Source organism: Syzygium oleosum, unplaced genomic scaffold, assembly GCF_021117445.2.
Source record: "Syzygium oleosum isolate NSW1041296 unplaced genomic scaffold, Sole_v2.1 Sole_v2.21, whole genome shotgun sequence".
In the NCBI taxonomy this organism is placed as follows: Eukaryota; Viridiplantae; Streptophyta; class Magnoliopsida; order Myrtales; family Myrtaceae; genus Syzygium; species Syzygium oleosum.
The window spans coordinates 4,905,118-4,927,164 of NW_026607505.1; the positions used below are offsets into that span (position 1 = coordinate 4,905,118).

Consider the following 22,047-nt stretch of genomic DNA (forward strand, 5'->3'; position numbering starts at 1 on the left):
CTCCCCAGCGACTTTCTCTCTCTGCTTCCAAGCCCGTCGATGCGATGCCACGTGGCGAACCGGTGGTCGGGTCATTTAATTTCTTTTGGTCGGTCCTAAAGAAATTCCGTAGCTGACTTGACATCCAATTTTGCAGATGTCGGTCGAGCCTAAACATTAGGAATAAAATGACGCGAGAGTCATTTGAATTTTAGCTCAACGTGTAATATCGTTTCACGAATTTTTTGATTCATGAATTTTAGTTCAATATACAATATCGTATCTTCTAAACTTTTAATACATTCGTTGTAGTCCATGAACTTTTAGTACAAATTTAATTTTGTCCTTAGACTATATAAAAATATTTATTGTTACAATTTCATTAATTCAAGTTCGGGAACACTATTGAATAACTTCATATAATTTAGGGACTAAATTGACATGTATCAAAAGTTTATGGATCAAGTTGAACAGATTAAAAATTCGAGAACGATGTTGCGAGTTGAGTTAAAGTTCATGGATTACATTGAATAAATTAAAAGTTCGTGGATAACATTATATATTGGGCAAAAGTTTAAGAACCATTTGTATCATTTGATATTTTTCCCTATGCAGAATACTACGTATTGACTACATATAAAATGTAATTGGGGAGAGTCTTGATATATCAAATAATCGCACAAAATGCCAATGGAAAGGATTTATTATAATCTGACAGCCAGTATCTTCTTAAATTGCATATAGCAACCATCACAAGTAGGAGTATTAAAAAAGCCCGCACCAACCGACTAGGAAGCACAGACACTCTCCAGGGGGTTCCGTGTCGTGTCGGACACCGACACTCGTCTGACACTTTTTTTTTTTATGGATTTGAATCAAATTAATTTGATTGAAATAATCATAAAAATAATCATTTATTATGTATATATAAAAGGGTTAATACCACGAAAAACCCTAAACTGGTACAGTTGTGACAATTTTACCCTAAACTATTTTTTTGACCACAAAAAATTCCAAACTGGTACACTCGTGACAAATTTACTCCGAACTATTTTTTTTACCACCAAAACCCCCGAACTGGTATACTTGTGACAATTTTACCTCAACTAATTTTTTAATATTATTTTTTATTTTTTCGAATTTTTTTATTTTCTTTTTATTTTCTTTTCTTGTTTTCCTTAATATTCTTCATCTTCAACCTTTGGCTAGTCGCCGGACCGGCGACCGGCCAGAGGGGGAAGCCGGCGAGGTCGGCCCCACCGGCCGCTGGCGAGGCTCGAACTCGCCGGCTTCCGCCTCTGGCCGGTCGCCGGTCCGGCGACCAGCCAGAAATTGAAGATGAAGAAGATTAAGGAAAAAAAGAAAAGAAAAGAAAAAATAAAAAATAATATTAAAAAATTAGTTTGGGTAAAATTGTCACAAGTGTACCAGTTTAGAGTTTTTTGTGGTAAAAAAAATAGTTTGGGATAAAATTGTCACAACTGTACCAGTTTAGGGTTTTTCGTAGTATTAACCATATATAAAAATATACATTAAATATATAACGTGTCCCAACGTGTCGGATTTCTCTATTTTTTTAGAAATGATGTGTCGGCTTGTCGTGTCGTGTTTGCGTGTCGCATGTCGGTGCTACTTAGCCAACCGGGTCTAGCCCAACCCTACCTTAAAATTTATGGTATTTCGGGATCAGGCCTCAGTCTTCTTGAGGTAGAGTTTTTAGGTGTGGGTATTGTGAGGGTAGGGTCGGGTCGGGCGGCCGACGCGGGCTTTTTTGACACCACTAGGGCCAGAGCGAGCAGCAAAGAGAATTCATCCCAAATATTTCAACAGCCGATCTCCCTCTCTCTCCTCTCCCCTTCTCTCTCCTCTCTCTCTGCACAAGCTAGATTTAAGCCAGCTAATCGGCGACGGACCCAATCGCCCCTCCGCTCGCCGTGGATCACCCTCGTTCTCAAACCCTAGATCAAACCCATTTCACAAGTCAATCATGAAGCTTCTTTTGCTGCAGATGCGGTTCGTGTGTCATTGTTTGTGGCTTGATTTTTGTTCCGATGCCTTCAACAGCCAAGTCCTCTCCTACTGGCGCTTCTTCAACGCCGACCCATCTCTAAGGGTATATGTTGATCAGGATCTCGGAGTGGATCGGGTCGAGCGCGACCTTGTAGGTTTTGGGTCGGGTATCATGAAAGCCCAACCCAACCCATTGACACCCTGATGATTTAGAAACCTTTAATCTCACCATGGAACTCCCTCCGGACAACTGAAGCTACTACGAAATGCACAGCATGAACGTATTCACGACCGACATCTTCTAATGCAGAATCACGTGTACAGCTCGAAGTCGCAAAGAGCGTCGCATAAATGCCAATCCTTCGTTGTATATCGCTTTATTCAGTAATCATCTGCGGAAATTAGTCCGGACGAATGTTCAGATCCCTCGTATCATCTGAAATGACGAAAATCTATAATGACCCCCATCGGCACACATGTTAACGAGATGATATTGTAAGTGTTCGAGTTTGGTAAGTTTGCATCGGATTTAACATTACTCATGGCGAAGAAAATGGCAATGTACCTGGACGACATATGCATTCGAAGCTTCCCATGCACAATGTTCACAATGTGGAAACTATTCATCCATATAATAATTGGGCGGTGTTCTTTTGACGTGAATTATTTATTTATGTTTATGTTTTTTGGTCAGGTCTTGACATCAATTCAATCGGACATAGTTTGGAATTATATGCACTTAGGGAGTGGCAAAAATTTCTACATCACATGCTGACAAACGTGCACGATTCGATGAGTACATTTCAGATTTTTCTGGTCCTCATGTGGGGACGAGATGTTGGACCATGAGGGCTTTGTCCCCTTTCATTTATTGCTCGCTTCGCACGGCTTCGATAATTCTTAGTAGGAGATTTGAGATGATAATATGCGACCTCTTCACTCGAGGCATTGTTAGATTTGGCCCATTCCATACCAAGCCTCACGATTATATCCTTTGACGTATAGATGGACACTTTTGCAGGAGATTATCTATTTGGATAGTGCTCCCACCTAAGCATATTTGTTTTGTTAAAAGGTGCCTCCGTCTCTAATATTCAGTGCAAAATTTGTTTCATTCTCACCTCCTTTGCCATCCTAGAAGCCTGCTAGGAGCCGCTCCTTATCCGAACCTTGGCCTAGGCGATCACTCCCTGCCCTTATCGAACCGGATCGTTACATAATGAATGGTTATATCAATTGCTTGACACCCAAATCTTGATTGGACTTTTAGGTTTCAAGTTACGAGATAGATAGACATTAGGCGGTCTCGACCAAAAGGGCTTGGCGACCCTATGCTCCATCGGCCAGTAAGGCAATAATGGGCGAGTCGAAACAAGCAATCTTCTTAACGGGTCGAGCTCGCTCCACTCAATTATTTTAACGTACAGAAAAATAATGAATTGTTAAGGATGGGCCTAGGGTTGATGCTTAGGCCCGATACGAGACTCGGCTGGTCCATTGATAATCTAAGCCTAGCTTGCTCCTTTCTTAGAATGTTGGAGATATGACATAGGGAAAGAGTTTCCTAAAACCACATCACATCACTTTTGACAGAAGCTGCAAACATGCTCTGTTCTGATCCAAGCCCATCTCATGTTCGATGCTCGCACAAACATTGTCGTTTGCTGCACGAAAGTGTCCGAGTTTACGTGTTATTACCTGGCATCCAATGCGTTTCCACAAAAGAGACGGTCAAAGATTGGATTATTCGTCGTCGGCACGCTCCTCTGCAACTGCTACACAATGGCACAATCTATTCGCGAATTCAAGAACGGACTATTGGTCGAGGCCGGCTGGTTTTTGGCTCTGTTGTCTGATCGTGACGTCTTGTCACTTAGAGCAAGCTCTTTTGGCTTAAAATAAGAAGCGCACCAACACTAAAGATTTCAATAAACCGAAGACCGGCACTGCAAAACAGCAAAGCGAAGACCTCCTGGGTTGATTCCTGGAGCCTTCAAAATGGACTTGACAGGAGTTTTCTGAGTATAATGGCTAACAAAGAAGCTTTTTGAAAACTTTCACGGATGATATACCTGATGGCGAACAAAGAAGCATTTTGAAGTCTTTAAAATGAAGTTTCATAACTAGAATTTTGAGGCGAATATACGATAAATTCTCAGACAGTTTCTCTCCTCTTCCGGTTTCCTCTTTACCAGCAAAGCAAACTGTCATGGTGTTACCGGTATGATTGCTGTAATGATGTGAAGACGTCGAACCACCATTCAAACCTTAAACAAAGAAAAGAAGAAAGAGGCAATATGTTTGTTTATGCAAGTAAGGAGCATCCTATTGGTAGTCTCCTGGAGTCTTCCAATCACCCCCTTCATTTCATCAGCTCTGGGGGCCCAAGGAAGAGCCGTTTGAATAATATACGAGTATATGATCCTTCCATGTAGCTACATGCTCATCTCAAGCATTAACCTATAAATGCTCTCACTTCGCATCATCGGTGAATCAAATTTTAATCTCCTTTTGCAGGATTGGTCGTGCATGATGATGACACTGAAGAACATAACCTGGAAATCTATGATCTTTGGCTGCTACAAAACCAGGACTTCTCGGCCCAAAAGGGACGAACCAGCCACAAAGCAGGGCCACATTGATCGGGTATCCCTCACAGATGTTTGTAACCCGAGCTTGCAGGTCTCCGTCCATAATCTCTCAGTTTGTCTCGTCAGCTCCAATCTTCACGTATTCACACTGGCGGAACTGAGAGCAGCGACCAGTGACTTCTCGTGGAGCAATTTTCTTGGCGAGGGCGGGTTCGGGCGAGTGCACAAAGGGTTTGTTGCTGACACGCTTAGGCCTGGACTGGAGGCTCGAGCTGTGGCTGTGAAGCTGCTGAACTTGACCGGGTGGCAAGGCCACAAGGAGTGGCTGGTCTGACTCTGCAATTAACTCTTCTTTGCCTTGCACAAATGAATGTTTTAGGTGATCATGAACTCCCTTTTCATTTGGCCAAGCTTGTGCTGTCACAGGCGGAAATAATTTTCCTTGGACAACTCCAGCATCCGCATCTCGTCAAATTGATCGGGTGCTGTTGCGAGGACGAGCACCGACTCCTAGTCTACGAGTACATGGAGCAAGGGAGCTTAGAAAATCTCCTCTTCAATAGTATGTTGCCTTAACAGAAGTCCTGTCTCGGCTTTTGTTTAACCCGCAAAATGACCACATTCGATAATATAGCACATAAAACTGTGTATGCTTATGCTGTGATGCGATTCGTACCAACCAGTGATTAATTCCCAAATTTTTTTCTTGGTCGATACGAAGATTGTTCCCCGGCCCTGCCATGGTCGGTCAGGATGAAAATTGCTCTAGGAGCTGCCAAAGGCCTGGCTTTCCTTCACGAAGCAGATAGACCGGTGATATACCGGGATTTCAAAGCTTCAAATATATTGCTGGACTTGGTAAGCATCTCTCCTAGTTCCCTCAATGAACTTAAAACCGCATTCTTCATAAGAAGAAAGAGACTATTAGAGTCCTGTGATTGCATGATGGTGGGAGTCTTGTTGATATAACTGCATAACACTAAATAAACTCGAGCTTCTATTTGTTCGAAGGACTACACGGCTAAATTGTCAGACTTCGGCCTGGCAAAGGATGGTCCAGAAGGAGACAACACGCACATCTCGACACGAATCATGGGCACCCCGGGCTATGCAGCCCCCGAGTACATCCTGACAGGTGCGCCTCGTGTTCTCTTCCACGCTGACTTCTTTCCTTCAGCAACACAGCTATAGCCTAACAACTTAGATTTCCAGCGGCTGCATAATGTCGCTTCTCGCTAATACAGTCGCAAACGTGTTAATCAAACCCCACTTGCAGGTCACCTGACGATGATGAGTGACGTGTACAGCTTCGGGGTGGTCCTGCTGGAGCTCCTCACGGGCAAGATGGTGATGGACAAGACGCGGCCCCGGCGAGAGCAGGACCTCGCGGAGTGGGCAAGGCCGATGCTGAAGGACCTGAGCAAGCACGAGAACGACATCATGGACCCAAGGCTCGAGGGGCGGTTCTGCGCTAACGGGGCTCAGGTGGTGGCCATGCTGGCCTACAAGTGCCTCAGCCATGACTCCAGCAAGAGGCCCAGGATGAGTCAGCTGGTCAGGGTCCTGGAACTTCTCCAAGCAAAGTGAAAAACAAGTGAAGGGATCGAAATTTGCATGGAAGGAATCTTGTAGTCAACTATTTAAGAGTACAAGGTGGTACCTGATTGGTCTCCGACATGTATAGAAACACAAACAGTATAGGATACGATGATCAGGTTTGCTTCAGACACGTTGCAGTCCTGAACTGATGTCTTCCCCTTTCTGGGTTTTCAGCACAATGTTTGCATTTTTATTTATTTAATTAGGTTTTATTTGTTTAGGTTTATGATCATTCCACATGATCATTTTTATGGATGAATGAATTGCAAGTCTTATTTTCCGAATAAATCGGCAATATTTATTCGTTTATTCTGAAAAATAGTAAAGTAAATTATACGCATTTCTTATTTGATGATGCGATGACTTATCGTTTGCTGTTTTCGAGCAGTAATTTAATAAATCTCTATTTCTTCGATTGAATGTTTTGATTAATCTCTCGAGAAATCAAGAAAGATCCCTAAAGCACAGACTTCAGTCTTTTTATTATTATCTTTATTTCTTGCAACAGAAAAACTTAGCTCTTAAGGCAAAAGAGGAAAGCATGAATAAACTAATTAAAAGATTAACATTTTAAACTGTAAAGAAGGTGAAAATATGTGGACAATTGCTGACCGGATCTATTTGAAATATTTGAAAATTTTTTAAATTTTTTGACTTTCTTCAGCTTTTTCATTCGCACAATTTGGCTCCCATTTAAGGGAAAAAAAATGCCTAAAAGCCTTTCAAAATCACAAATGCCGACCAACAAAAACCATATACAATATAATTTCTTTCGATTATCACACGAGAACAAGCGGTGACAATCAATGAATTTCATGTTAAAATAAGGAACTAAAAAACTAAAAACAATTCATCAGCCGAAAATTATTCGACCAATTTCCAGATAATTTCCTTCTTTTTTTTTTTTTGTAACTAACTAATTTCGGTTGCGAGTTCCGCACATCGTATCAACAATTCCTGGAAAATTTTCCCAGAGCAATTCAGCACTCGAGCCCCACCACCACCTGCTGCGCTGCCGCTTCGACATTCTCTCTCTCGTTTTCCCGGAAAAAACCCAAATTCCGGGAAAAGGAAAAGGCCTCGAGATCACTGATCACAGAGAGAGAGAGAGAGAGGGAGGGAGGGAGAGAGATGGTGAGCGCGGGGCAAGCGGCGGCGGCGGCGGCGGCGGGCGGGAACCTGAGCCTGCACGATCGCGAGATCCTGACGTCGGTGAACGCGGTGGCGTCGAGCTTCTCGCTCCTGGGCTCCGGCTTCATCGTCCTCTGCTACGTCCTCTTCAAGGAGCTCCGCAAGTTCTCCTTCAAGCTCGTCTTCTACCTCGCCCTCTCCGTAAGCCCCTCCTGCCGCCGCCATTTCTCTCTCTCTTTTTTTTTGGCCCTTCCCCTTTTCCCCCCGGGTCTGTGCTCTCTGGAAGAGCTCGGGGCTGCTTTTCCTCAGTTTCGTGTCTCGAATTTCCTCCGGTTTGTTCGGTTGGGGAGGTTCGCGCATAACGGAATTGAGGTTCGATCTGAGTGAGGGGAGTGAAGTGGTTGTGTTCCAGTTAGATCTCGCGAGTTAGCTAGATGAGCATTTTGCCTTTTTCGTTTCGAAGCGTGCGGCTTTGTTTTTTCGAGTTTGTTCCGGTGGTAGTAGCGGTTGAGTACGGGATTCGATGAGAGAGGGGAACGCCTGTGTTTCGTTTGAGGCTTTGTGGAAGACAGTCCAGTGAGCGTGATGGTTGAATTTTAGGTGTGGCGGAGGCTTATGAGATTTTAGCGTTCGAATCGTAATTTTTTCTCTTGTTCGTGACTCCGAGCTTTGACATCATTTTAAGGTTCATGTCCCTGAGGTACAAAAAGTAGAGCTCAAATTTCGTGCGGTCTAGTGATTTGACTTTGTAGTTTGGCATGTATGTGACTAGAAAGGCAATGAATGCTATTTTTCGAAAAGGACACAGTTCGATGCAAGATATTTTGGTGTGTGTTTAGATAAAATGCTGTCCGTCGGGTCTAGATGCGTATGCGGTGATTATCTTTGCGACACTGAAGTAGAAGGGTCAGATGTATTGGAGAGGCGGCCACCCCACATTTGATTCGATGATTACGATCTGCTTTTCCCTTGACCGAATGCAAGTGATATCTCTTTTACTGAGTCTATTTAGCGAGGGTGCCAAGCCAACTGAAGTTTGCTTACTTTACGACAATGTGGTCCTGCTTTGATCCAATGTCAACTGCTATGCCCTCACTTCTATATGCTTGTCTGCGGAAGATACGATAAACTCTTGTGTGTTTTCCTAGTATGAGAGTAGGGAAATTTTACAGGGAAATCTATTTTTGATTTCATCATGATTTGAAGGCAATAAGCCCGCACTTGTTCTAACCTATAGCATGATGTTTGTGCGCAGGATATGCTTTGCAGTTTCTTCAACATAATTGGGTGAGCTACCCATGTTTGCCTATTTAAATTTTTATTTGTTTTATCTAGTGCATCACCTTAGATGTTGTGGTTTTATTGCAGTGATCCATCCAAAGGATTCTTCTGTTATGCTCAGGGCTATACCACCCACTTCTTTTGTGTGGCATCCTTTCTTTGGACAACAGTGATTGCATTCACTCTTCACCGAACTGTTGTTAGACACAAAACCGATGTTGAAGATTTGGAGGCTATGTTTCACTTATATGTATGGGGTATGGACTTATGACCTTCAATGTTGAGACTGACAGATTTTTAGTGGCTTGCTGAGACTTATTTGGCCAGAAACTGTGACTATGTTTCTTTGCACATATGTCTGCACTATGGTTTTTGTTAGAAAAGGTACAGATTTTGTCAAAAAGATCTCTTTCCTCTGTCTTCAGCATGAAATACTGATTGGCTGCCAAGTAATTCTTCTATTCTATGAATGTAGCAATTGGTGCATTGCCCCTTCAGAAGCATTTACAGGATTTGGCAGGACCATTACTATTTTTAATCAGTTTGGGAGTGCCTGACATATTCCTTAAACTTCCTAGAGACAATGTTTTTGACATTTCAATTGGAATGGAGGGAAGAGACGAGAATACTTTTTTTTTTATAGAAAATCCTAGCTAGCTTAGGTGCTTTTGGTGGTTCTCCTACATCCTCTTTGATGACCCGTGCCACGTAGAAGGGATGCGATCTGACCACCCATTGCATAGAGCCCTGAAGTAGCAGCTAACGAAAGAACCGGGGAAAGTATAGGGAAAGGTCTCCTCCAACTTAGAATGGTTCATTTTGGGGGGCAAGATGCTTGGCAGAAGGATAGTTTTAAAAATCGAGTAACTGAGTAGGGTTGCTATGTCAAGTAGTTTTGGTTTGTTGTTGTAAGTCAAATTCTCTGACTTACAGTTGGAAGTAGTATAATATGGAGGCCAACTTTCTTTGGCTGGTAAAGTGGGCTTTGTAAAGCTGATGTCTAGGATAACTTATTTCATTGTTGTTGAGGGAGCATATAATTTGTTCAATGGTGTTGCTGCAGTGAAGCTCAGCTTCCAGTTAACTTGCCATATTTTGCCATAATGAGTGTATGGCATGGCTCAAATAACTTTTAAGTACCAGTGAGGATATAGATGAAGATCGAACAAAGAAATTAATAGATGGAGCAGAATATGAGTGGATGATGTAGTTCATGTAACTGTTCTACTCTCTACTGCAGCACATTAGTGAAGCTTCAACTAAGAAATTGGAAGAAAGGAATAAATCTGTGTGGTTCTAGTAGGCTGAAGACATACTTGAACTTCTCTCAGTCTTTGCTGCTGTGATGAACCTGTATAGGAGCTCATATTTCTGTTTGTTTTATTGTGTCAGGCACATCTTTGGTTATGACGGTCATACGCTCTATTGGCAATGATCACAGAAATTTAGGTGCATGGTGTTGGTCACAAACGGGGCGCACAGGGAAGGCAAGCTTTCAAGGACATTCATTTGTTCTATCACAATATTGCCTTTTCTAAGTTTTTTTTTTCCTTGCCTTGTAAATACAACCATTCAATTGCCCAAACAATTTTTTACTGGAAGGGCTCTCTTTCCTATACGAAGATAAAGTGAAGAATGCTAGATTCAATTTGACCATCTTACTGGTTTTGGAAACAGCAGTCCTGGGTCCTTATATATCTACAGATATAGAAAATGGGCACTAAAAGTTAGGAATTCAAGCAAATGCATCCAAAGCTCAATCTTTCTCCTCTATTATTGCAGTTGTCCTTGAAAAGTTGAAATCATTGTCATATCTGGCAGATGAGGCATACTCCCCATATATGCTGTGGCAGATTTTTAGATATAGTTAATATGTTTCATTTACTATTTGGCGGTATTATGTATAATTTGAGACTTGCGCATTATTAAACTTCAGATTTTTAAGGCATCTGTAGTAATGGAGAAGCCTGAGAGTTCTATAGTCCTTCAAAAATCTTAGTGTTGCATACATTTGACACCTCTCCTCTTTTGGCTGCAGGCAGTCCACTTCATTACGTTTTACGCGCCACTCTGGGGAGCCATCCTTTATAATGGTTTTTCATACTTTCAAGTGATACGCATGTTAAACAATGCCACACGTGTATGTACATATGTGTACATATATTATTTAGGAAAGTAGCAACATTTATGTTTAGCACAGACTACTGACTAATGCTCCTTTTGAAATACGTAGATGGCAGTTGGCATGTCAGATCGAGCATACCACTCAGATGCAAGACCTGATATGAAGGTATGCTGTACATGGCAATTAGATGTAGATGCTTGGCAGGGCTTAAACAGTCTAGAGGAATCGAATGTGCTAATAGACATCTACCCTTGGACCATTCTTTCCATATATATGAGATTTCACTTAGCCTTATTATGTCGTTAAAAGTGTTCCCAAACTGTGCAGATCTGTTCATTACCATTTCTCTAGCTAGGAAAGTGAGTGGCTTCACCTGTATTTAGATTATCGAGAGCCCAGTTGCTTTACCTGTTCTTTACCGTTTTGAACATTGTTGATGAGAGTCAAAATGTAAGGAAATAATCATCGAACATAAATTCTTTGCTTGATGTTTTCCCTTTCCTAAATTCATGTCTTGTGATGACCGTTTCATATTTTATCCTGCAATCATTTGATTAAATGGAAAACTGATGTGCGCGATATGTCTTCCGCATCATGCTTCATGTACTTCACAGGCTTTGAACAGGTGGGGATATTACCCGCTCATTCTGATAGGATCGTGGACTTTTGGTACAATCAATCGCATACATGACTTCATTGAACCTGGACATAAGATTTTTTGGCTGTCTCTTCTTGATGTTGGCACTGCTGCTCTGATGGTAATCCTCATCGGCCTTAAGCTTGACTCGATTTGCTGTTTGAATTAATACTTGGTAGATAATATGTGGGGTTTGTTCAAGGTTTTGGGACAAGACTGCTCATAGGAAGTTTCTTTATCTATTTAATGAAATCTGGGAATGCATGACTGGAAAGACTTCCGCACTATGAGAGAGCTAAATTAAGATTTGCACTCTATGTTTTTTTTTTTTGGACATAGATTTGCACTCTATGTTTAACTGCCCTGAATAATCTCCTCTCTTAAATGAGCACTCATAGGCTTAACCATAACAAAAAGTTCGATGTTTCTGAGATGGAGTGGTCCAATGATCAAGATGTAGTTACTTCCAAGGTTTTTGTATAACCTTGTTTTGCATGTCAAAGCGGTGAATTGCTGATAACATTAACAGAATGGCCTGCCTCTAAAGGGGAAGTCATCTTTTGATTTTCTATGATAAACAGCAAAGTGAATCAGTTCTTTTTTTCCCTTTTTCATTTAGGGCCTGTTCAACTCAATAGCATATGGCCTGAATTCTTCGGTGCGACGGGCGATTCGCGAGAGATTGGATCTGTAAGTCCTTGTCACTCTTCTTTTGGCCATCAACAAGTCCTCATCACTTATTTTTTCGGAAATAAGTTGTATCTCCTGCTTTCTAATCTTAACATTATCTCTCGACGGACTTCACAATGCTTTTCTAAACAGCCTGGGAGCTGATCTTTGAAGTATGGCTCATGCCTATAAAATTTACATAAGAAAAACCACAAAGCAATCGATTGTTTGGTCGAACTCAAACGTTAGTCTAATATCAGTAGTGGGACAAAAGGGGCGTCCATTAACAATTCATAGGTGAGGTAATTTATCTTGTAGTAGAAATCGGCGGGCCGGGGTAATTTGATATCCATGTTGCATTTGGAAAAGGTACTTTGGAAATATATGGGTTTAAACTGGGAAACGTCCTACTTTGCGTCATGTCGATACTATAGGTACAGCGGTTGCTGCTCGTCTTTTGTTGAATCTATTATGCTGTTTTTGTGATTAGCAAGAAAATTAATTCCTGTAAATGGCTGCATCTCCATTTGCAGAGTAATCTGGCCGGAGACGATTAGGCCATGGTTGCCCAACAGTTCAAGGATCAGAAACCAACAGCAAGAGAGTGAGCTAGTGTCACTGAAAATCCAAGATCCGCACTGACGATTTCAAAATTATATGCCCATCTTCTTCGACAAGGTGAAGTGATTGAGTAAGCCATGGAGCTACCGCTTTTGATAACCCTCATCTGACTGATCCGAAGTTCCGGTAGACGCTCGTGAGATTGGACCGTTTCTTACTTCTTTTTCTAATGAAACACCTAGTAATTTTTTTGTGACGAAGGGGGTAGTGTCGCCAATCAGCAACCGGTAGCCGCAATCTTGTACAATAGAAGCGATTTTTTTCTGCTGCTAGAGGGACTCGGGTTTCGGTTCCCCGTTTTGTAGGTTGATTTGTATAGAATATATTCTTTCCACGACGGACTGATCGCCGGACCGCATGGTACGTTTCCGTACACTGACATGATCAGAGTAACTGCATCATTTTTCTCTTCTTTTTTCCGGCTTTTGGACATAGCAAATCAATGTACGTAGCTCGATTGCCAATCGGTTCATCTTCACAAAGAATCGAAATCAAATTCATCACCCGTCACAACGAAGCATTCGGGAATTCGAGCATGGCGAACGGAGTTTCCCACCTTAGGAAGAAGCCGCTCGCTTGTCGTGAATTGAGAGTTTGCTTTGTCGCACGCAGTTTACATCATCAAACCTTTGGGGTAAGTGGAGTCAATGAGAATAGCAAAACGGGACGTTACTTTCCCACGCTTAGCTTAAATACAAAGCCACGCGTTCGGGCCCGTCGCATTATTGAACAGCCAAACCCATGCCAGAACCGACACTCCACATTTCATCAATGCTCGACTCGAATTTCCCGTTCCAGACTTTCTCCTCCTTCGCGCCCGACATGGAAAAATTGCAGTCTTTTGAGCATGAGAATCCTCAAACTGGGTGACTTCTCCAGCTTCGAGATTTCCGTCGTTTCAATCGCATATTAAGGCAAAAACTAAAATTAAAAAAAGAAAAAAAGAAAAAAGAAGGAGGAGAAGATAATTCTGAAAAAAAACCCTAAAGAAGAAACAAAGGAAAAACAAAAACAAAAAACAAAAAACTGTCTCAAAGCGAACGGAGCTTCCAATAAAGTCAAAGATGGATGGACACAACCAAAACGAGAAAGAAGGAACACAACAGAAATTCTGAGCTTTCGGTTAAGCCTCGCTTCGCTTTTCAGGCAGATCCCCACAACACTTACAAATTGCCACGAAGTCCCTCATCGGAAGATCCGACGCCAATCACCAGCCAACCCAAAAAACCAAAAAAACAGAGAGAGAAGAACCTGTCCCGATTCATGGTCTTCACGATTTACATGGTGATGTTATCTAATCACAACAAGGAAAAGCTTAAGCCTAGGCGCAAGCGCAGGCGTTGTCCGCGGCGGCCGTCGCCGTCACCGTCACGGCGTCGTCGGTCCCGCTCCGGAACACCAGGTACCCCACGCCTAGCCCGCACACCACGCTCAGGAACACCCCGCCGTTGAACGACATCACCGCCAGCATCAGCAGGTACCCGATCGCCGAGTTCAACCCGAACAGCACCGACCCTCCCACCCTGGCCACCGTCCACCCCTTCTTCCCGCCGGCGGCCGCCGACGACGCCTTGGAGCCGAGGAGCGGCGTCTCGAGCGGGGCCTCCGGGGCGGCGGCGGCGTCGGCGTCGGCGGCGGAGGAGGGCTTGGCGGCGTCGGCGGAGGCGGAGGAGGGGGAGGAGGAGGAGGAGGAGGCGAGCTTGAGGCGGACGCGGCAGTCCTCCATGAACTGGTAGAAGGCGGAGGCGAGGAAGCAGGCGAGGATGGAGAAGGCGTAGCTGGTCCACGAGGTGGTCTTCCACGAGTCCACCAGGAGGGTCACCTCCCTGCTCCAGTAGAAGGTCATGTGCATCATCTTCTCCCTCCCTCTCTCTCTCTCTCTCTTCACAACCTTTTTTTCTCACAGAGCTCTTGACCCAGAAGAACAAGAAGAAGAAGAAGAAGGAGAAGGAGAAGCTTTTAGAGAGAGAGAGAGAGAGCGTGTGCCTCAAAGAGGAATCGCTTTCACACCGGTGGAGGAGGACAATGGTGGTGAAGGTGAAGAAGAAAGAGCAACAAGAACGAAATGGCGTCGTACGTTGTTGTTGGTGTGGTAGTACTACTGTAAGGGCAAAAAAAGAGAAAGAAAAAGTTTTCTTGCCGACGATGACGAGGTTGGATCGGGCTACGTTTACGGTTCTGCCCCCGAGGTCGGTCGTTATTTACGGTTCTGCCCGGTCGTGAGGTGCGAGGGCCTCCAGGGGCTGCGGAGGGAAACTGACCCAACTCACGGGGCGGGCCCGGCTCCATCCGATTTGTTGATAGAAATTGGCGGGTACTAACCGAGGGCGGGAGGGTCTTTTCACTTCTTCTTTTGGTGGGTTTGACTAGTTGCTGGGGGAACGGAAAAAATTCAAAAAGAAAAAAAAGAATTTGAAGGAATAAAAAAAAGGTTATGTCGAATACGGTACGAAGTCCGAACTAACGTGTCATTTATTTATAATGCAATTCTTATCCTACGTGTCATTTATTTATAAAAAAAGAAGGGGGTTTGATTTATCTAATTTCTTTATTCTTTTGTGGGGGGGGGGGGGGGTGTCTCTGGATAAGCGTTCGCGTCACGTCACATTCTATGGGGGAGCAAAACGAGAGAGGAAGAGAGAGTCGTCTATAAGCAACGTCGCCGAGCAAGAAGATGCTTTCACGCGTCGATTTCGCGAGGGGCGCGACCATATAAAAGAGACCACAAACGATGTCGAGCCTCGATGGCACGATGCTACGGTAATAAGACGGGAATCGCGGGGTCAATCTTAGGGGGGAGGATCGTCGGAAGGTCTCTCGTTCGGGACTTCAAGTACGCATTTTCGTCCGAGTAAAAGAGAGCGAGAGAGAGAGATGAGGCTTGTGCGTGCCTTTTTTGTTTCCTTACTTTCCTTTCACGTTTTAATCATTTCTCATTTGTTATCTAATTTCTTTTTTTCCTTTTTGTGGGGGTGTCTCTGTCTCTAGATAAGCATTCGCGTCACGTCACATTTTATATGAGCGAATGAGAGAGTCGTCTCTCGGACCGCGCATGGCAACGATTCTGTACCCGAGAACAGATTTTTCTCAAAAATGATTCTTTTGATTCCGTGCCCGAAAACAATTTCTAAGCATTTGAAGGCGTTTGATAACTGTCCAAAATTTCTATTCTTAGAATAGAAAAAGAACAGAAATGCATTTGGTAACTACACAAATTTTTTTTTATTAATAATATTTTGAATTTTTTAATATTTCATTTTCTCTTTTTTCCTTCCCTTCCTTGGTCATGGCCGATCGCTGGCGCCGGCGACCGGCCATAGGCGAGGGCGTCGCGGCCCTCGCCATCGCCCTCACCGTCGCCACCCAGGTCCCTTGCTTGGGCGGTGATGGCGAGGCCGGCCTCGCCACCGTCACGACCGCGAGCCGCCCTTGCCCAGGCGATGAGGGTCGCGACGCCCTCGCCGACCCTGGCCGGCGGTAGGGCGGGAAGAAGAAGAACAACAAACCAAAAAAAAGAAGAAAATCAAGAAGAATCAGAAATGGAAAAATTGTTCCAGAATCAAGAAGTTATTTCTTTTTTTGTTTCTTGATTCTGTTCCAAAACTGATTCTGAGAATAATTTTTTGCAAATTTGTGCCCAGGCACAAAAATTTTAACAAACGGATTTATATTCCCAAACTAATTCTGAAAATAAAAGAACAGACGGGGAATCGATTTCGCAAACTGATTCTGAGAACAATTTTTTTGCAAATTCATGCGTCGATTTCGCAAGAGGCGCGACCGTAGAAAGAGACCACAAACGATGTCGAGCCTCGATGGCACGACGCTACGGTAATAAGAACGGGAAATCGCGGGGGCAATTTTCGGGGGGGAGGATCGTCGGAAGGTCTCGTGTTCGGGACTCCAAGTTCGCATTTTCGCCCCCCCGAGCAAAGGAGAAATTTGAAAGTACACCGCCCCCCCAAAATCGTACGACACAGGGAGAGAGAGAGATGAGGTTTGTGCGTGCCTTTTTTGTTTCCTTTACTTTCCTTTCACGTTTTAATCATTTCTCATTTGTTGCGTCTCGAAAATGAAAGACAAATAGGGGAGGACATTTAGGGGGAGAGATGGGGAAAAGAAAAGAGAGTGAAGGAAAACCAAAGCCTTTGTGATAAAAATAGCGAGACATTTATTTTTATTTTTTTGGGTCGAAGGTGAGACATTTATTAACATGTAATTAATATGTACCATGGAGCTGCTTTTTCTGTAATTGCACTCTATTTTTGATTAATTACTCTTATAAATACAAGTCTTGCGGCCCTACTTGGGATTAAGCTACCATAAACAATAGTATGTTCTTGCCGAATTACCGGTGTGCACTCGTAGGACTGAATTCAGCATTAGAAGCAAGATGATTGCATTTTTGTAGTTTGGTCTAGAACGCATTTCATAGGAATTTCGAAGAATAACACAACCTCTCAAAAAATGTGGACATGAACTATTTGCTAACCTTCCTTACCAAAAAAAAAACAAACTATCTGCTAACCTTAACGATGCAAATCAATTTCATGCTGTTTAATTTGGACTAATTTCTCGTTATCGCTTAAAAGGAATCTAAATACACTTATCTTGTGACATTCATAAATTAACTCACTCGTTGTATTATCCGCTTTGGTTCATCCCATACCGAACCTCACGATTTAATCATTTGCCTTACAGGCATACCCTTTACCATAAGGTCACCCATCATGATAGTGTTCTAGCATGAGCGTAAACTTTGGAGCCAATACGTCAACAGGCACCTCCATGAGTTCATTTCAATTTTCACGTGTATACCCTAAACATCGTTATCCCTCTATTCGATGTGTAATTTGGTTCATTCATGGCCCATTTGCCATCCTAGAAGCTTGCCACGAGCTGCTCTTTATCTGAACCCTTTAGCCCCGGCAACCACGGTTTTGCCCTTTGGCGTACAAGCACGCACTTTCCTATGAGGCTGCCTGTCTTGGTAGTGCTCTAGCTTGAGCACGCTTAATTTTGGAGTTCCAAAGCAAAGTTTGCCCCATTCACCATCCTAAAAGTCTGCTAAGAGTTGTTTCTTGTCCTAACCCTCTGGCCCCAGCAACCACGGTTTTGTCCTTTGGCGTATAGACACATGCTTTCCCATGAGGTTGCCTGTCCTAGTAATGCTCTAGTTTGAACACGCTTAAATTTGGAGTTCCAAAGCAAAGCTTGCCCTCTTCGCCATCCTAGAAGCTTGCCAAGAGCTGCTCATTGTTCGAACCCTCTAGCCCCAGCGATCACGGTTTTATCCTTTGGCATACAAGTATGCACTTTCCCATGAAGTTGCCTATCCTAGAAGTGTTCTAGTCTGAACACGCTTAACTTTGAAGTTTCAAAGCAAAGCATGTCGTTACATTAAAAGGCGTCTTCATGAGTTAATTCTAATTGTTACATACATACATACATATAAGATATTGCTCTTTTTTTGTTCAGTGTTCAATTGAGTTTATTCGTGCCCTTTTCGCCATTCTAGAGGCTTGCCCATAGCCATTCCTCGGCAGTGGGCCCCGTTCATATTTTCTTTTCTTAGGTGGTAAGAACGATGGTGGGAGAGTCTTTTCCTGCTTTTTGGTGGGTTGGACGAGCTGTTGGGGAGTCATAATAAAAAATATATATTAAAAAAGATAAATAAAATGATAATGGAGATAAATTAATAGAAAGAAATCATTAAATGCGGGGAAAACTATTATGGTATACTTAGTCTAGATCTAAAGGCATTAGCTTTTCCCACAATCTTAGATTGTTATGCAATTTTGCTCGTGTAAAAGAAAGGGAGGAAAATTCCAAATCAATACCTAAAATTGGGTCATTTTCTTAAAAAAAAAGGGTCCAAAATGGACATAGTACCAAAATTAATTTTTATTTCGCCTGAGGCTGGCAACCTCCGCCGGCCCTGGCTATGGCCGGCGGAGGGAAAAGAGGAAAAAATAAAAAGAAAAGGGAAAGAAAAAAATATTAAAAGGAAAAAAGAAACAAAAAAAATTTAAAAAGTAAAAGATGAAATTGCCCTTATTCCGGCTATCGGAACAGTGACGTGCTCGCCGGCCAGTGAGCATTTGACCGGCCGGCGAACCCAGGCCCTTATTTGAGATTAATTGGACACTTGGGGTTCCTATTTGAGACTGATTGGGCACTTCGGGCACTTATTTGACACTATATCAACTTTGGACCCTTTTTTTGAGAAAATGGCCCAACTTTGGGTACTGATTTGAAAAGCCATCAAAAACCCTAAACTATACTTACTACGACGGATTTACCTTAAACTTTTTTTTGCGACACAAAAAACTCCAAAGTTGTACTTATACGACACATTTTATCCCAAACTTGCACAGTGTAACACATTTACCCCAGACTTATCATTGTGATACCAAAAACCACAAAACTTGTATTCATATGACACATTTATCTCGAAAATTTAGTGTCACAGAAAAAGTCAGGGGCAATGTGTTACACGGGTACAAATTTGAGGGTTTAAGTGTTAAAAAAAATAGTTTAGAATAAATGTGTCACGACAGGTAAAGTTTTGAATTTTTCGTGACTTTTTTCCTAAAAGAAATAAAAATTAATTTATCTAATCTTCTTCGTGGGCGTGGGTGGGGGATTACTACAAATCGTTAAGTACACATTTCGTGCGAACAGCAAAAATGGAAGTACACGGCACTCAAAACCGCAGTACAGAGAGAGAGAGAGAGAGAGAGAGAGAGAGTGGAGTGGTTCCGAAGATGCAAGTGCACATGCATCTTTCTTTCCATACTTTCTCTCTGTTTATAACGTTTTTCTCGTTTGTTGTTATGTATGCGTAACGAAAAAAAAAAGAAAACGACACAAAACGGTCCATGAATTTCTATTTGATATGCAATACCGCTCTTAAATTTTCAATTTGTGAAATGCGATTCCTGAACATTGGCCCAATTTACAATGTCGTGTAATTATTTTGGAAAATACACTACATTGGAGCCGCTCAACGGTCCTCGATCATGCCCGTTTTGCTTTTTGTACAGATATATTCAATTAACAAAATTCTATTACTATCTAACTTTTTTTATAGGGTTATTCATTTTGCATGATTGTGATTCAGTCTGCATTTTTTTTAATTAAAATACACCGATGGTAAACAATTTTTTTTTTTTTAAAACTCGTGTTGATCTATTATTATATTTGGATGAGATGTGTTGGAACATGCACGATTGGGTAGGGCTTAGCAGGTGAATAACAGCCCAGCCCAGAATTCATGCTCTCAATTGGAAATTGTTCTCATATCACATTGAATTGTGATTTTCTATGATGACCATTCGCGTATGATTTTCTGCCATAGCTAGAGCTTGAAGTTCAAAAAAACTGGTCTCTACACCATCAAAATGGCTTCAATAGGCCTTAAGAAACGAAGCTAGATACAAATTGGTTTCGCGGATGCCGACCAAAATGCATCGATTACGAAAATCGAGAGCAACAAAAAAGTAAAATGGCATCAAAATTTAGGGACCACGAATGAAAATTACCCTCATAACTTAATGTAAGGCTAGTTCAGTTTTCTCAATTTGTAAAGTTCTCGGGGGGCAAATGATGCGTGTTTCGTGAGTACATCGACAGCAAAATTGAAACATGATGTGATTGCTCAATTGTGCACATAGCATATTGGACTCTAGTATCACGAGCAAGAAGAAAACAAAGGTATAGGAGGTCGGCTTCTATCGTAAAGTTCAAAATAGGGCTGAACGGATAAGAAAAACGAGAATTCAGAAAATCATCCTCCTGTTTTGTTGCACGCACATCAAACAGCGGTCTCGATCGATTTCCTATTTTTAAGTTAACGTCCGGGTTTCGATCCTATTTACGAATTTGTCATTTTTCCTTCCGACCCGCCATGCTAAACCTATCCCACAAAACTCGCATAACCAAAAACCCTAACACGACTCAAGCTCAGTGCTCCTCCTCGGTGATGTCCACGGCCACCATGCTACCGCCCACCTGCTGCCCCCCGAGCTGAGCCATGGGGTTTGAGGTGGTGTGATGCTTTGGTCTTTTTTAGCAGGGGATTCTGTTTGAAGATGCAAATTACGGATTTTCTAAACGGGGATGGAGCTTGATAAGAGTTGTCAAAGTTGTGGATGATTTATGAAATTATCCAAAAAAAACGTTCTTTTCTTTTTCTAAAATTAGTAGGTGCCCTTTTTATACGATTGATCTTTACAGATGCATGCGAACAATTTCACGCACGTAAATCGCATAAGATCCACCTACTTGATAATAGACGCGACTCTCAAGATTACTTTGCTTAAATGTCCTCGTGTCAAATAATCTAAACGCCCCGTGTCTCGTTATCCAGAAGTACACTGTAATCTTTCTCTTTAATCTATATATAGAATAGTGATGAGCAGTACATGTACATTACACGTCGGCCTTTGGTCACCGGAGAAAACCGGCCCAGCCGATCAGATTTAAGGCCGAGACATTTAGGCTGCGAATGGTAACCATTATGTTTCTCTATTTTTGTTCTAGAAATAGGTTTGGAACAGAAATCTGTTTAGTAACGAAATTCCAATTTCTATTTCTGGAACAAATTTTTGTTTCAGAAATAGGTTTGGAACAGAAATCAGAAATTAAAATTTTTTACTTTCTCTATTTCTGGAACAGAAATGAGAAACAAAATTTTTTTGTTCTTCTCATTACTTTCCTTCACTACTAGCCGGTCGCTCACACGCCGCCCATCGCTGGCCGCCGCCGACCGCTGCTACCCGCCGCTGGCCGCCTACCCTCCTCCCCCTACCGACGGTCGCCACCAACCACCGTCTCCCGCCACCACCCGCCTCCCACCCCCGGCCTCCCTCCTCCCGCCACCGCCGCTCGCCTTTGGCCGCCGCCCACCTCCCACTGCCGGCCGCCGTGGGCTGCCGGCCTCCGTAGGCCAGCCATCGTCTCCCGCCACCACTCGCCTCCCACCCCCGGCCTCTCTCCTCCCGCCACCGCCGCCCACCTCCCACCGCCAGCTGCCATCCACCGGCCACCATCTCTCACCACCGGCCGCCCTCCTCCCACCGCCGCCCGCCGTCCATCGGCCACGATCTCTCGCCGGCTGCCGTGGGCCACCGTCTCCCGCCGCCAATCGCCCTCTTTTGGCCGCCACCCACCTCCCACCGCCGGCCACCGCCGCTCGCCGCCCGCCGTCCATCGGCCACCATCTCCCATCGTCGGCCACCGTCCTCCCACCGCCGGCCACCGTCTCCCACCGCCACCCGCCCTCCTCTCGCCTCCATCCACCGCCCGCCGACCACCCGAGAAAAAGAAATTTTGTGCTGTTATCAAACAAATTTCTGTTTCTGAAACAGAAATTTTGTGTAGTTATCAAACGTGTTTTTTTG

General features: G+C 43.2%; 3 protein-coding genes across 3 annotated transcripts; 2 read left to right on the forward strand and 1 right to left on the reverse strand.

Annotated features, from left to right (window-relative positions):
• The first annotated feature begins 4,120 nt into the window (after positions 1-4,120).
• On the forward strand, positions 4,121-6,465 carry LOC115671296 (serine/threonine-protein kinase RIPK). Its single transcript, XM_030592829.2, has 5 exons — positions 4,121-4,908; positions 5,007-5,142; positions 5,302-5,438; positions 5,592-5,715; positions 5,857-6,465. Exons 1-5 carry the CDS (start codon positions 4,456-4,458, stop codon positions 6,165-6,167), a joined length of 1,161 nt encoding a protein of 386 aa, XP_030448689.2. The 5' UTR covers positions 4,121-4,455; the 3' UTR covers positions 6,168-6,465.
• Positions 6,466-7,110: 645 nt separating this feature from the next.
• On the forward strand, positions 7,111-13,053 carry LOC115671087 (G-protein coupled receptor 1). The gene is made up of 9 exons (XM_030592565.2): positions 7,111-7,511; positions 8,566-8,597; positions 8,679-8,848; positions 9,984-10,078; positions 10,630-10,731; positions 10,825-10,881; positions 11,331-11,474; positions 11,973-12,043; positions 12,556-13,053. Exons 1-9 carry the CDS (start codon positions 7,311-7,313, stop codon positions 12,662-12,664), a joined length of 981 nt encoding a protein of 326 aa, XP_030448425.1. The 5' UTR covers positions 7,111-7,310; the 3' UTR covers positions 12,665-13,053.
• A 617-nt stretch (positions 13,054-13,670) lies between these two features.
• On the reverse strand, positions 13,671-14,644 carry LOC115671089 (copper transporter 5.1-like). Its single transcript, XM_030592566.2, has one exon. The coding sequence runs from the start codon at positions 14,496-14,498 to the stop codon at positions 13,965-13,967; it is 534 nt and encodes a 177-aa protein (XP_030448426.1). The 5' UTR covers positions 14,499-14,644; the 3' UTR covers positions 13,671-13,964.
• Between the last annotated feature and the right edge of the window lie 7,403 nt (positions 14,645-22,047).